This window comes from Toxotes jaculatrix, chromosome 13, assembly GCF_017976425.1.
Source record: "Toxotes jaculatrix isolate fToxJac2 chromosome 13, fToxJac2.pri, whole genome shotgun sequence".
Taxonomy (NCBI): Eukaryota; Metazoa; Chordata; class Actinopteri; family Toxotidae; genus Toxotes; species Toxotes jaculatrix.
This window is the reverse complement of record NC_054406.1, coordinates 25,619,772-25,635,818: the sequence shown is the minus strand read 5'-3', so window position 1 is coordinate 25,635,818 and position 16,047 is coordinate 25,619,772. Positions and strand designations below refer to the sequence as shown.

The 16,047-nt window shown below is 42.6% G+C and overlaps 1 protein-coding gene across 1 annotated transcript in view; it reads left to right on the top strand.

Annotated features, from left to right (window-relative positions):
* LOC121191840 (NACHT, LRR and PYD domains-containing protein 12-like) overlaps positions 1-10,287 on the top strand; it is a gene marked incomplete at its 5' end in the record, with an annotated part of 190,187 nt that extends 179,900 nt beyond the window's left edge. The window contains 3 exons of the mRNA XM_041053290.1: positions 7,777-7,950; positions 9,568-9,614; positions 9,743-10,287. Of these exons, the coding sequence (XP_040909224.1) occupies positions 7,777-7,950; positions 9,568-9,614; positions 9,743-10,287 (766 nt within the window). The remainder of the gene's footprint in view (positions 1-7,776; positions 7,951-9,567; positions 9,615-9,742) is intronic.
* Between the last annotated feature and the right edge of the window lie 5,760 nt (positions 10,288-16,047).

Genomic DNA, 16,047 nt, shown 5'->3' with positions numbered 1-16,047 from the left:
CATGAAGAGTGACAGGTCAAAGGGTGGTCTCATTAATTTCAAAGGACAGCCTCCCTCTGCTGCAAAGAAGTGAGCTGCAGCTGACTACATTTTTCTTCTTTACTATGAGAACACTGTATGAATAATAGATATGTTGTCCCTGTCCCCGTGTCCCTGATGGTCTTAATCTCTGTGTCCACTAGGATCCATCAGAGACCAGACCTCCCTGTACCTGAGCCCAGCTGTGTGTCCATGAAGAGTGACCGGTCAAAGGGTGGTCTCATTGATTTCAAAGGACAGCCTCCCTCTGCTGAAAAGAAGTGAGCTGCAGCTGAGTTTAAAATGTATCAGACAGCTGTCCTGTATAACTGGTCTTCTATGAAAGATGAAGTGATTGTGTTTTGTCTCCAGGCTTCATGAATGACACAGTATATGAACATGATCAGGCTGAAACACAGGCTTTAGTGACAAAGTTGATGTTTCCCTTTTCAAGAAAAGCACTTCTTATGTTCTTATATGTGTCATTCAGATCAGAACTAAAACTCCCTGTAACTCAGCACCTATCCAGTTCCAGTGTTTGTGTTAGTGTCCTGTAGCAGAGGTGAGACTTCTGTCAAACCCAGTGTGAGTCCTTAAAACTCATCATTTAAAAGGTGGACTTGTTGTGATGACTCTAGGTCATGAGGTACAGAACTGATTGCTTGTTTCCTCTCATTGAGAATGTCACAGCACAGTAGTGTTTGCTTTTATCAGGACAGTCACCACAGAACATAAAAGCAGCAGTTGTTTGTGTACAAACCATAAAACGCTCACAGATGCTGCAAACATAATGTGAGCTAATTCTTCATGATTCCTCCACAGAGTGGACCAGGAGAGCTCAGAGGTTCCCAGTGCTCAGTCTGCCCAGCAGCATCAAACACACCTGGACTCCATATTTATGGTCTGTACATGGACAACAACTACTTTGACATCTGTTGTGTTGACAATAATCTCCATGCTGCACTTTTTAGAGCAGTGGATTGTCAGTGTGTCCAACATGGATCTGATGTTTGGCTCCATGGTTTTACTTTGATTGTGTCATTCATATAGTTTTCTGTTCCAGCTGCTGGAGGAGAACATTGTCACTTTTGTGAAGAAGGAGCTGAAGAAGATCCAGAAGGTTGTGAGTCCAGATTACCCAGAATGCTCAGAGAGTCAGAGGGAGGATGAGGAGGTGTTGGACGGTGAGGATGAAGAGCAGAGGAGGAGCAGCAGAGAGGCTTTTGTGAAGATCACAGTGAACTTCCTGAGGAGAATGAAGCAGGAGGAGCTGGCTGACTGTCTGCACAGCAGTAAGAGGATTTCTCTAAAGATTCAACATGATGGACAAATGGGACATTTACTAACATCTCAAGACATGGAGGGAAATATGTTCATGTGTGTTCTTTAGGGGGATGAACATGTCATGTTTTCTTTATCAATTAGTCATTGATGTTGTTTCTTGTTTGTTCATTCAGGACTTTTTGCTCCAGTTTGTCAACGTAAACTTAAATCTACTCTGAAGAAGAAGTTCCAGTGTGTGTTTGAGGGGATCTCTAAAGCAGGAAACCCAACCCTTCTGAATCAGATCTACACAGAGCTCTACATCACAGAGGGAGGGACTGAAGAGGTCAATGATGAACATGAGGTCAGACAGATTGAAACAGCATCCAGGAAACCAGCCAGACCAGAAACAAGCATCAGACGAGAAGACATCTTTAAAGCCTCACCTGGAAGAGATGGACCAATCAGAACAGTGATGACAAAGGGAGTGGCTGGCATTGGGAAAACAGTCTTAACACAGAAGTTGACTCTGGACTGGGCTGAAGACAAAGCCAACCAGGACATACACTTGACATTTCCATTCACGTTCAGAGAGCTGAATGTGCTGAAAGAGAAAAAGTTCAGCTTGGTGGAACTTGTTCATCAGTTCTTTACTGAAACCAAAGAAGCAGGACTCTGCAGGTTTGAAGAGGTCCAGGTTCTGTTCATCTTTGACGGTCTGGATGAGTGTCGACTTCCTCTGGACTTCCACAACACTGAGATCCTGACTGATGTTACAGAGTCCACCTCAGTGGATGTGCTGCTGACAAACCTCATCAGGGGGAAACTGCTTCCCTCTGCTCGCCTCTGGATAACCACACGACCTGCAGCAGCCAATCAGATCCCTCCTGAGTGTGTTGACATGGTGACAGAGGTCAGAGGGTTCACTGACCCACAGAAGGAGGAGTACTTCAGGAAGAGGTTCAGAGAGGAGGAGCAGGCCAGAAGGATCATCTCCCACATCAAGACTTCACGAAGCCTCCACATCATGTGCCACATCCCGGTCTTCTGCTGGATCACTGCTACAGTTCTGGAGGATGTGTTGGAAACCAGAGAGGGAGGAGGGCTGCCCAAGAGCCTGACTGAGATGTACATCCACTTCCTGGTGGTTCAGTCCAAACTGAAGAATGTTAAGTATGATGGAGGAGCTGAGACAGATCCACACTGGAGTCCAGAGACCAGGAAGATGATTGAGTCTCTGGGAAAACTGGCTTTTGAGCAGCTGCAGAAAGGAAACCTGATCTTCTATGAATCAGACCTGACAGAGTGTGGCATCCATATCAGAGTAGCCTCAGTGTACTCAGGAGTGTTCACACAGGTCTTTAAAGAGGAGAGAGGACTGTACCAGGACAAGGTGTTCTGCTTCGTCCATCTGAGTCTTCAGGAGTTTCTGGCTGCTCTTCATGTCCATCTGACCTTCATCAACTCTGGAGTCAATTTGCTGTTAGAAGAACAATCAACCTCCCTGTGGTCTAACCTGTTCAGATACAAACCTGATCAGACGCAGCTCTACCAGAGCGCTGTGGACAAGGCCTTACAGAGTCCAAATGGACACCTGGACTTGTTCCTCCGCTTCCTCCTGGGTCTTTCACTGCAGACCAATCAGACTCTCCTACGAGGTCTGCTGACACAGACAGGAAGTGGCTCACAGACCAATCAGCAAACAGTCCAGTACATCAAGAAGAAGATTGAAGAGACTCCCTCTGCAGAGCAAAGCATCAACCTGTTCCACTGTCTGAATGAACTGAATGATCGTTCTCTAGTGGAGCAGATCCAACAGTCCCTGAGTTCAGGACGTCTCTCCACAGATGAACTGTCTCCTGCTCAGTGGTCAGCTCTTGTCTTCATCTTACTGTCATCAGAAAAAGATCTGGACGTGTTTGACCTGAAGAAATACTCTGCTTCAGAGGAGGCTCTTCTGAAGCTGCTGCCAGTTGTCAAAGCCTCTAACAAAGCTCTGTAAGTGTATAGATAGTTGGATTTATTCATCATTATATAAAGACTCTGCTATTTTATTCAGCAGGAGGGAAAATAAATTCCTCTCTTCTTTAATTCCTTATCATCATCTCTGAGCTCTGAGCTTCAGCACATTGAATCTGAATTAAAATAATGGATCCTACATTAAAGAGCCAAGTCTCAGCTCTAATTTGAGCAGGTTGACATCAGTATAGAAAGAACTGTGTGGGAGATTCAGCCCTTTTAGTGGTTCAAAAGTAACTGGACAAATACACATGAAGTGAGACATCATCAGATTTATCAGATTTTATATTTATTATTTAATCTTTGCAGTCATTGACTGTAATATCCATCATTATATTTTAAAGTGAATGTGGTGAGAGCCCGAAGAAAAAAAGATTTCTAACTGTCCAAATACTTACGGCCTTGACTGTACATGTCATGTTTATTACTGATTGTGTCATATGCCTTCTCTTGACACTGGTGTTTTAGCAAAGTACAGACCTATATCTGCCTTCTTTTACCTGCACAGTATCAGGAAGATTAGGAACATTCTGTCTCAGAGTGATGCTGAAAAATTAGTCCATGCTTTTGTTACTTCTAGACTGGACTACTGTAATTCCCTATTATCAGGATGTCCAGTTAACTCTCTAAAAAGCCTCCAGCTGATCCAAAATGCTGCAGCGAGAGTATTGACTGGAATTAGCAAGAGAGATCATATTACTCCTGTATTAACTTCTCTTCATTGGATTCCTGTAAAATCCAGAATTGATTTTAAAATCCGTCTCCTTACATATAAGGCCCTCAATGGCCAGGCTCCTTCATATCTCTAAGAGCTGATAGTACCATATTATCCCAACAGATTGCAGGTTTGCTTATGGTTCCCACAATCTCTAAAAGTAGAACCTCCTATGATCTTCTGCACACCTCTTCTCTCTTTCTCTCCTCAGACCCACTCTCACATTTATTAACCTTTATTCCATGTCATTAACTCTGTGTCCTCTCTGTCCCGTAGTCCTGTGCTTGTTTCTCTCTGGTCTCTCTTTCTCTGTACCTTTCTGCAGGAATCTCTGGCTCCGGAGCTGCATGTTCTCTGTCTGTGGTCTACAATTTCTAACACATTACTATGTTTAATGTTCCACTCTGCTACAGATACATGTTGGATTAATATTCTATGCAGACTTTAATGTAAATAATTACCAATCATGACAGCTTTTTGCTTATGTGCTCTGTTTCCTATCATAACTGTAATCGGCTGAGCACACAGTATCCACTTACTGTTTATTAATCTGAATGCTGGTCCTCTAACATTGTTCACTGCTAACCCTGTTTGTGTCATGTTTTATGTGCTGCATGTCCTTCTCCTCCTCTCCTCCATTCCCAGCTGTCTTATCTTCCTCCTTTTCCTCCTTTCACCCAGTTTGGCCATCAGCAGGAGGATCCCCCATATGAGCCAGGTTCTGCTCAAGGTTTCTTCCTGTTAAAAGGGAGTTTTTTCTTGCTACTGTCACCTTAAGTGCTTGCTCTAGGTCTCTGTAAAGTGCTTTCATACAATTTTGCCTGTGGAAGGAGCTATATAAATAAAATTGAGTTGAAAATTTAACTGTCATGTTTCCAATAGAATCAAACAGAAAGGATTTGAATCAGAGCCAATGGAAGAGGATCATCAATGTAGAAACTCCTCAGTGGTTAGCAGGTGGATAAAGAGCAGATATTTCTGCTTCACTGAACAAATCTGTGTTTGATGTTTGGCCCAGTTTTCAAATGCAGGTCTGTTAGTTTGCTGTGAGCTGCAGAGCAAACCGAGAGTTTTGTGACTTTGATTGTCCTTTCAACACAAATGTTATTTGACTTTTTCTTCATTGTTTCCTCTTCAGACTGAGCAGCTGTAACCTCTCAGAGAGAAGCTGTGAAGCTCTGTCCTCAGTTCTCAGCTCCCAGTCCTCTAGTCTGAGACACCTAGACCTGAATAACAACAAGCTGCAGGATTCAGGGGTGAAGCTTCTGTCTGCTGGACTGGAGAGTCCACACTGTATCCTGGAGACTCTCAGGTCAGATCAAGTTCCAGTTTGTTTGAAATGACTGCAGATATTTCTTGAGTATAATAATCTAATGATTCTCATAGTTTATACAATCTTTGATTGTTTCAGTCTATCTCAGATTCAGCTTCATATTCTTAAGAGCTTGCATATATGAACTCTGACTGAGATACAGAAACTCATTTATGCTTTACTATAAAGTGGTTTAGATGATTACATGTCAGTGTTAATGTCAATAAAAACTATGATAAAAATTCACTGACATTCACTTTTATTTCACTATGAAATCAAGATTTCAACTTAATACTAAGTACTGAGAACTGTGACAAAATATATTACGTTTAACAAGATATTGCAAAAATGAGTGGAAGTGGAACACAGATTAATGCAAAAAACATTAACAGCTCCATATTCCTTTTAGTTTGTACTAATAATTTAATATAAGGTCTCACTAAAGGAGTAAGTTGAGGATTAATGTGGACAGTCAAACATGTTAGCATTTTTTACTCAATAGCTTTCAGGTCATGTGACCGAATGACTCAAAATCAGTGCAGAATCACAGTACTCCACTGGCTGGTTGCGATACACCTCTTTTTATTCCATTTTAACACTCCTGATCATCAATTTTGGATATATATCATCAATTTTTTTCAATTCACCTCCAGGTCATATGACATAATGATTCAAAACCAGTACAAGATCACACCAAGGGGGGAGTTGTAGGTTTCAGCAGTGAGGATCACTTCTGTGTTCAAAAAGCTGCAGTTCCTCGGCTGCCGCTGGGGGCTGGCTCCAGAAGTGAGCAATTCTTCATTGAACCCCATGTTAAAATAGCCAACTTTACAGCCTAAAAAAACATATTTACAGCCTGGTACATTTTTGGTTTCTGGTCTTCATTGATAGTTTAATTGCCGATTTATGGTCACTGCTGATACAGATAGAGGACTGGAGCAGCTAATGTTAGGAACCCTGTTGCAGTGTGTTCCGTGCTCTCAGAGTCTGTTTATTGTGGGAATATATATTTTTCTGTTCCGACATTGCATGGACAGAGCAGCTCCGTCAGTAAGCGATGGTGTGCTGCTGTAACTGTAAGTGGATAGTGGGTGGAGGCAGCGGTGAAAAGCGGTAAATATTAAATATTAAACATTTTAATATATTATTATCATTATTTTTTTATCGTTATTAATAATAATGACAATAATAATAATACTGTTTTTAACTTTTGAATATATTTTTTCAATATAAGATAATAATGATTGTTTCACAGTTAAATAACTAGGCTAGAAATACATTTTCCCCCACAACTCCACCAAACCCTGCAGCTCCATCTAAAACCTCTCTATCTGAAACAGTCATGTTTAAAACATGGCAGCAACATTATGATCTCTGTTGTATGTTGTGTGTCGCGGTTACACGGGGTCGAGCTAGTTGGGTCGGACTCGGGGACTGTCGTGTGGTGGATGTAGCTGCGTGTAAATTCTATTCTGGATTTTACAGGGAGTCAATGCAGAGAAGCCAGTACAGGAGTAATATAATCTCGTTTCCTGGTTCCTGTCAGTACTCGTGCTGCAGCTTTTTGAATCAGCTGGAGAGCCTTTAGAGACTTTTTGGGACAGCCTGATAATAAGGAATTGCAATAGACAAGTGTAAAAGTAACAAACTTTACTTTTAGGCTGGACAAAAGTGGCATCTGCATCATTATGTTAAAACAATGTGAGGGTCTAATCCTGCAGAGGGAAAAATCAGACCAGGTGTTGTGAACCAAGTCTTTAATTTAATGCAGCATGGAGACAAGACATACAGTTCAGAGTGTGTTCTGTAGTGTTGATTATAACACGTCTAATTGTCCAAATACTTACGGCCATTACTGTACATGTCTATTTATGTGTCATATTTACCTGTCATGTCTCTAACTTGTTGAGACATGAGCAAACTGAGAGTTTTGTGCCTTTGATTGTCCTTTCAACACAAATGTTATTTGACTTTTTCTTCATTGTTTCCTCTTCAGACTGAGCAGCTGTAACCTCTCAGAGAGAAGCTGTGAAGATCTGTCCTCAGTTCTCAGCTCCCAGTCCTCTAGTCTGAGACACCTGGGCCTGGGTAACAATGACCTGCAGGATTCAGGAGTGAAGCTTCTGTCTGCTGGACTGAAGAGTCCACACTGTACCCTGGAGACTCTCAGGTCAGGACCTGTTTAGCTGATGATTTGCTCATAACTGATTTACATCAGTGGATAAACAGCCAACTTGTGTAGGATTGTTCAAAGTAAATTTTACTTAAGTTCAGCAGAACTTTCTAGACTCAGACAATTATTCATCATTTCAGGAATTTGCCTTAAATGCACTGAACCTTGACCAAAATGGACCAGAACCAAAAACAAAAATATGAACAAAAAAGAACAACAATACAGAGCAGCAGGTATTGACAGAGGGTTCCTGTGTGATGTTGTGTGTGTCTGCAGGCTGCCAGGATGTCTGATCACAGAGGAAGGCTGTGCTTCTCTGGCCTCAACTCTGAGCTCCAACCCCTCCCATCTGAGAGAGCTGGACCTGAGCTACAATCATCCAGGAGACTCAGGAGTGAAGCTGCTGTCTGCTGGACTGAAGGATCCACATTGGAGACTGGACACCCTCAGGTATAGAGAGGCCTGCTGCAGCCACAGACAGTGTGTGATAGAGGAGGAAGAGCTGGAAACATTTAGTGTGTCACAGCTGAACGGAAGTGCTTTGAATTCAACAGCACAAAGAGGGGTTTTCTCTAATTCTGACTTCAGTATCTCATCATGACTCATTGTGTCATATTTAAGAGAAAGTATGTGACAATCATTAAATCAGATGTGGTCAGCTGTTTTCTGTGACCTGAGCAGGACTTTCTCAGACTGGATTTCATGCTGCATCAGCACAAAGCTAGCATGGAAACATTTGAGCTGCAGCTGGTTGAACTGCTCCTGTACCAACAGAGCCACTTTGAGCACTCAGAGTGCTTTCACCACAACAACCCCAAAGACTTTAGATGCCTGTTCAGTGCTGACACACTAATGATGCTGACTCACCTTTCCACACTCTCACCAGATATAATACTTCTGGGAGATTTTAACATTCACATGGACAATGCCAATAATACTCTCATCAAGGACTTCACATCCTGTTTGGACAGTTTTGGACTACAGCAATATACTAACCTTCACACGCATATTAAAGGACACATTCTGGATTTAATGTGCTACTCAGGTGTTACACCTGTTGACTGCAAAGCAGACTCCCTCCCTTTCTCTGACCATATGCTGTTGTCAGCATACTCAAGAAACCTGGTTCAGATCCCAACAATCTCAATAATTTTCAACCCATTTAAAATCTTCCCTTCATCTCGAAAATTCTTGAAAAAACAGTTGCCACTCAACTCCATACACATTTATCCTGCAATAATTTATATGAACAATTCCAGTCTGGTTTCAGTCCCCTCCATAGCACTGAAACTGCACTTCTCAAAATCACCAATGACCTCCTCCTGGCTGCCGACTCTGGTTCACTATCCATTCTCCTCCTACTTGATCTGAGTGCAGCCTTCGACACAATTTCACACAACATCCTTCTGGACAGACTCTCCTCCATTAACATCACAAACTCACCCCTCAACTGGTTCCACTCTCAGGCCGCACTCAGTTCATCCAGCTAAAATCATTCACCTCTCACTTAGTCCCAGTCACTACAGGCATGCCCCAGGGCTCTGTCCTGGGGCCCCTGCTGTTCATCATCTACCTTCTCCCTCTTGGTCACATCTTCCGTAAATATTGCATTCATTTTCATTGCTATGCGGATGACACCCAGCTCTACCTTTCAACCAAACCCAACATTACACTCCCTCCCTCCTCCCTTACCAATTGCCTCCTTGAAATAAAATCCTGGTTCACCTCAAACTTCCTCAAATTAAACAGTAACAAAACAGAACTTAAAACTCTAAAATATCCATGATCAATAATCAGCTGAACCTCTCTGAGATCCTGATCTTGTCATTCTGAGATCTTTTGTTGTGTCTGACACCAAAAGTGATATTAAATGGAGAAGACAAATGATGAAATCTTTCCTCCATGTCACCTCCCTGCTCCGTATAATTCCAAGATAAGGACTCCAGGTCCTTTGTCTCTTTGCTGAATGAACAGAATAACCAAACCATCTCTGTGTGAGATCCATGTAATGTCCATGTTTGCATGCTGAAAGAGAACGTGCTGGTCTGATCCCCCTCCTCCTTTCAGGGTGGAGCCTGGTGGAGTCCGATGGTTGAGACCAGGTCTGAGGAAGTGTAAGTGTGGTTTTCATTTGATTGCTGAAAACAAAGCAGCTCACATTCAACCATCTTCAATGTGTCAATCAATGTTCAGGTGATAGATCAATAACTACAGCTGTGTTGTGTCTTCTTCTCTCCATCAGATTTCTGTGAACTCACCATCGACACAAACACAATAAACAGAAAGATCAAACTGTCTGACAACAACAGGAAGGTGACACATTCGGATAATCAGTCATATCCTGATCATCCAGACAGATTTGACCAGTGTCCTCAGCTGCTGTGTAGTAATGGTCTGACTGGTCGCTGTTACTGGGAGGTCGAGTGGAGTGGAAGGGTTTATATATCAGTGAGTTACAGAGGAATCAGAAGGAAAGGAGACAGAGAAAACTGTTTGTTTGGAAGGAACGATCAGTCCTGGAATCTGATCTGCTCTGATGAGGGTTACTCTGTTTGGCACAATAAAAAAAAGACACCTGTCTCCTCCTCATCATCATCCTCCTCTGTCTCTGACAGAGTAGCAGTGTATGTGGACTGTCCTGCTGGCTCTCTGTCCTTCTACAGAGTCTCTTCTGACTCACTGATCCACCTCTACACCTTCAACACCACATTCACTGAACCTCTGTATCCTGGGTTTGGGCTCTGGTTCGAGTCGTCTGGTTCCTCAGTGTCTCTGTGTAGAGTGTAGCAGAGAGAGTCTCCTCCTGTCAGAGAAACTGTTGAACACATAGTTCAGTCTGTACATGTCTGTCTCTTTCACTCACACACACCTTTTCAGATTCATGTATTAAAGTAGTTTATTTGTTAAACTTTTCTAAATGATTCCTTGTAAACTTCTTCCTCTTCCAGTCCTTAAAAGATGGAAGCTACGATTATTACAGGATAAAAATGTTGCTGACTTTTACTTTTTTAATATTCTAATCATGATCTCATCCTTTCACATTAAAAGCATCATTGTGAACATCAGTGTTTTGTCTTTCTCTGAATCTTGGGACAACTGAGCTGATTCAGTTCAAACTAAAATGCTGCCACAGTTTATCTGAAAGATCTGAGAAAAAACAAAGACAGAAACTGGTCAAACTGTCTTTCAGAGGTTCACAGAGTTAGAAAGCTCCTGACTACTCTGAAGAGTTTGAGCCTCAATTCTATGAATTTTAAGTCAACTTAAAAAAAAAGACTCAGAAAAGATGAGAGTGAAAACCAGCAGCTGAAATTTGACTAAAACAAGAAGCTGTGAAGTTTATTTGAAAAGTGTTTAAAGAGTTTTTCAGCTTCATCTTTCATTTTTACAGTGTATACCTGGTGTTCACCCTGTTTTTCCATGTTTTACAGTGAATCCTCTGGCTGCTGATAATACTTTTCGTTGGGACTCGGTAATATGCCTGCCGTATTTAGGTTTTACCCAGATAACATGCTGCAACACATCTGTATGGCCTGATTTATGTGCGAAAAGCTCGGGAAAGCTGTTAGATATAACTTGCAGTTCAACTGGTCTCTTGCCATCCAGATGAGAGAGCTCCGCCTTGGCTGGTTGTTTCCAAGCCTCCACCACACCTTCAGAGTCATCTTCCTCTTGCACCTGACATGCTAGAAGGGAGGTTATGGAAAAAAGTTGGCCCCTTTCTTCCCAGGCTTTCAAAAGGTTTACATGGTAATTTTGCTTTTGTTTCCCCCTCTCTGGATGAAAAATTTCATATGTTATAGGCCCCATCGGCCTAGTGACTTCAAACGGCCCCTGCCACTTAGCCAGCAGCTTGCCGGATGCTGAGGGCAGGAGCAGCAGGACCTTTTAACCTGGTTTGAACTCACGTTGGCGGACCTGTTGGTCATACCGCCTCTTTTGTGCCTTCTGAGCCTCCAGGAGGTTCAATCTGGCCTCCTCTATGTACTGCTCCAACCTGTCCCTCAACTGCAGGACATAGTGTATCACCCCTTTCCCCTGCTCCTCTTTGGTAGGCTGTTTCTCCTCCCAATTCTTCTTCAACAGATCCAGGGGCCCCTGTACAGGCCACCCATACAGCAGCTCGAAAGGAGAAAACCCAGTGGGAGCTTATGACACTTCCCTATAGGCAAAAATAAGAGTAACCACTTGTCCCACTCTTTTCCTGTGTCAGAGACAAACTTTCTCAGTGTCCTCTCGAGGGTCTAGTTAAACCTCTCCACCAGCCCACCTGTCTCTGGGTGATAGGGAGATGTCTTGATTGCTGTTATGCCCAACTCTATCTCCTCTGGGATGCCTACTCGAGAGAAGAGCTGGACAAGAGCACTGATCAGTAGATATGGACCGCAGGGGAAAAGCTTATGAGAACCGAGTAGCATAGTCACATACAATGAGAATGTACTGATGTCCAGCTGAGCTTTTTTCTAGGGGTCCCACAATGTCCATGGCAATTTTCCTGAATAGGGTGGTAATCACTGTCATGGTCTGCAAAGGTGCTCGGTCTGCTTTACAAGTGGCACTGTTTTTTTGGCACTCTGCACATGATTTGCAATATGCCTGGACATCTGTGTACATTGAAGGCCAAAAGAACTGAGAGGCCAACTTGAGATATGTCTTGTAGTGACCTAAGTGCCCCGCCCATGGAATGGTGTGGGCCAGGTGTAATACCAAAGATCTGCAACCGCCTGGCACCACTAACCGCATGCTGTCTCTCCCACCTGGTATTTACTCTTGGGTTCAGGTTGCATCGATCGCCGATACAGGCCCTTAAGTCGATGGTACGCTGGCATCTCCCCAGCCGGCACTGAAGTGGCCCTGAACCGCTGACTGTAAGTTTCAGCCGAGATATCAAACTTGTAACAATTGGATCTGTCTTTATCCATGGCTGTAGGCCTCCACAGCTTTTCCACTCAGCAGGGGAATGAGTCGGCAGGGCTACTCCTCCTCTGGCCACTGCCACAGACAGATTTTATTAGACAACCAAAGTCATGACAACCCAGAGTTGAGACCAGGAAGCAGAGTTGCAGTCCTACACGCTTCTCTGCAGTTTCTCTAGAGCTGTCACCCACCCATGATTCCTACCATTCCAACAATTTCCTTTATCCTGTAGAGATTGTGTCTGCTCCCCGTCAACAAAAAGTGTATAAACCAAAAAATGCAAGAGGTGTTATTCATAAAAACCTTGAAAAAATTAATACTATGAAAGTGTCTGAACCTAAAAACACCACAATTAGATGTGGGCTATTAAACATTAGATCTCTCTTGTCTAAATCTCTGTTGAAATGATTTGATAATGGATCAGCAGATTGATTTATTCTGTCTGACTGAGACCTGGCTGCAGGAGGAAGAGTATGTCAGTCTAAATGAGTCAACCCCTGCTAGTCATATTAATGATCACATTCCTCGAGGCACAGGCCGAGGAGGAGGAGTGGCAGCAATCTACCACTCAAGTTTATTAATTAATCCTAGACCTAAGCCGAGTTATAGCACATTTGAAAGCCTTATCCTCAGCCTCTCACATCCAAATTGGAAGACAGAAAAACCAGTCCTATTTGCTGTGGTGTATCGTCCACCCGCTGCTTACTTGAGTGTTCATCTGGACAACAAACTGGAGTGGTGGGTGTTCATCTGGACAACACAAACACTGATGCTGTCTACAGGAAGGCAATGAGTAGACTTTACTTCCTGAGGAGACTCAGGTCCTTCAGTGTTTGCAGCAGGATGCTCCACGTGTTCTACCAGCCTGTAACGGCGAGCACCATCTTCTTTGCTGTGGTGTGCTGGAGTGCTGGCATTAAAGCAAAGGATGCCAACAGACTGGACAAACTCATCAGAAAGGCAGGGTCTGTTGTTGGCTTTAAACTTGCCAACCTGGAGGAGGTGGCGAGGGACAGAATGCTGTCAAAGCTGAGAACCATCATTGACAGTCCCTCCCACCCACTCCATAAAACTGTGAACAATCTGGGAAGCAGCTTCAGCAACAGACTCTAAGGAACGGTATAGAAAGTCACTATAACTCATCTGTCAGTGCTGTGCTCAAAACCCTGGACTAATGCATCATCTAGGGTGCACTATAAATCTCAGTTACATATATATATATATATATATATATATATATATATATATATATATATAGACATACATATACATATACATATATGCATATTTATTTATTTATGTGCAATTGTCTGCTTCTATGTGTGTATGTATGTGTATACAAGACCCCCTGTATATATTGTATTTCTTTTCCAAGTTTATTTTTCCTTTATAGAGGTGCATTTATTGCTCCTTGTGACTACTGCTACAAACGAATTTCCCCACAGGGATTAATAAAGTATCTCTCTTAATCTTAATCTTACTCAGAGTTTTTGTCTGAATTTTTATCTGATTTAGTGCTTAATACGGACAAAGCAATTATAGTGGGTGACTTTAATATTGATGTATACCCACAATGACAGCTTTAAGACTGCATTCTATTCAGTATTAGACTCAATTGGCTTCTTGCAAAATCTTAACAAACCAACTCACTGTTTTAATCACACCCTTGATCTTGTACTGACCTATGGCATAGAAGCTGAATATTTGACAGTATTCCCTCAGAACCCTGTTTTATCCCATCATTCTTTAGTAACATTTGAATTTACAATAATGAACTGCACAGCATCTGGGAAAAAATTAACTACTGTAGATATTTGTCTGATAATGCTGTTACCAAAGGAGTTATTCCAGGAAGTTATTCCATCTTTATTATCTCCGTTGCCATGTGGCAGTTTTACAGAGGGCAATGGCCTAAACTTTACTCCAGCAGATATAGACTATCTAGTTGATAGTACTGCTGCTTCATTACGTTCGACCCTTGACTCTGTTGCCCTTCTGAAAAAGAAGGTCATAAATCAGTGGAAGCTAGCTCCATGGTATGATTTGCAAATACGTACTTTAAAGCAGATATCACGAAAGATGGAAAGGAAGTGGTTATCCACTAATTTAGAGGAATTCCGCCTAGCCTGGAAAGACAGCTTCATAACATAAAAAAGCCCTTCGTAAGGCAAGAACTGCCTATTACTCATCATTAATAGAGGGAAAACAAGAACAACCCTAGGTTTCTTTTCAGCACTGTAGCCAGGCTGACAAAGAGCCATAGCTCTATTGAACCATGCATCCCCCTAGCTCTTACTAGTAATGACTTTATGAGCTTCTTTAGCAACAAAATAGTAGATATTAGAGATAAAATCCATCTTATCCTGCCCACAACTGTTAATGATGTAGGTGTGTCAAGAACAGCAACTTTAGAAATGTCTGCCAGTCCTGATTTGTCGTTAGACTGTTTCTCTCCCATAGATCTCGCTGAGTTGACTTCAATAGTTTCTAAATCTAAACCATCAACATGTCTTTTGGATCCTATCCCGACCAGACTTCTTAAAGATGTTTTGCCCTTGATTGGCACTTCCATATTAGACCAGATAAATCTCTCTTTGGTAACAGGATATGTTCCACAGGCTTTTGAGGTTGCAGTTATCAAACCTTTACTTAAAAAGCCTTCTCTGGACTCTGGCATTTTGGTAAACTATAGACCTATATCCAATCTCCCCTTTACTTCTAAAATTCGTGAAAAGGCTGTTGCAACTCGAGATCCACTGATTTTATCTGACAATCTGTTTGTCTGCAGTGTTTCTGTAGAAAATGACTTGATGAAACAAGCTGCAGGTGATTATTCCACAAAAAACAACTGAGACTCAGTTCATTTCTCCTCAATATTATTCCAGGGGCCCTTTTTGTTGTGGCCCCTGGCACTTTCCTGCCTTTTCTAATAGTAAAGTGTGAACTATATGAAGCAACAACAAACCAAAACCAAACCAAACAGCAGAGACACAGATAGACGTCAATAAAAACAGCAAATATGTCCTGACAGTAAGTTTTTCTGTTTGTACTGTGACCAGCCACAGAGATATAATCACCTATCAGAGCTGCTGAGATGGTTTATTTACTGGTTTGTTTACTTTATTGATCCCTTCTGGGGAAATTACTTTCTGCATTATACCCACACCAAGTGAACTAAACACACACACAAGCATGCACACAAGGGGCACCACAGCCATAGTCGCAGAGGCCCGTCTCCTTCACCGCCACCATATCCGTTTTTTTGCGCTAGGGCGAGGGATCGAATCCACGACCGATCTCAGGCCAAAGTCCAAAGCAGCACTCTTAACGTATTGCGCCTCGGCTGCCCCCATTGCCTGCCTCCCATTGTGAGAGTATTCATGGATTTGGGTCTTTATCATCTAATTCATCAGGTAGAGTTTGTCCTGATAGGACCAGGAGTCCTCTGACTCTGTGGATGGAGTGTTAACTGTCTCTCTGAAAATCACATAGAGCCTGAAAAACCCTGTCAGTCCCTCTGAGCTCAGTCCCGTAGAGTTCATCTAATGACAGAGAAAGTCAGAGCTGTTCTCCAGCCGCTGTCCGGCCGAGCTCAGACCGCATTTAGCGGCTCAGACTGCGGGAGAGCAG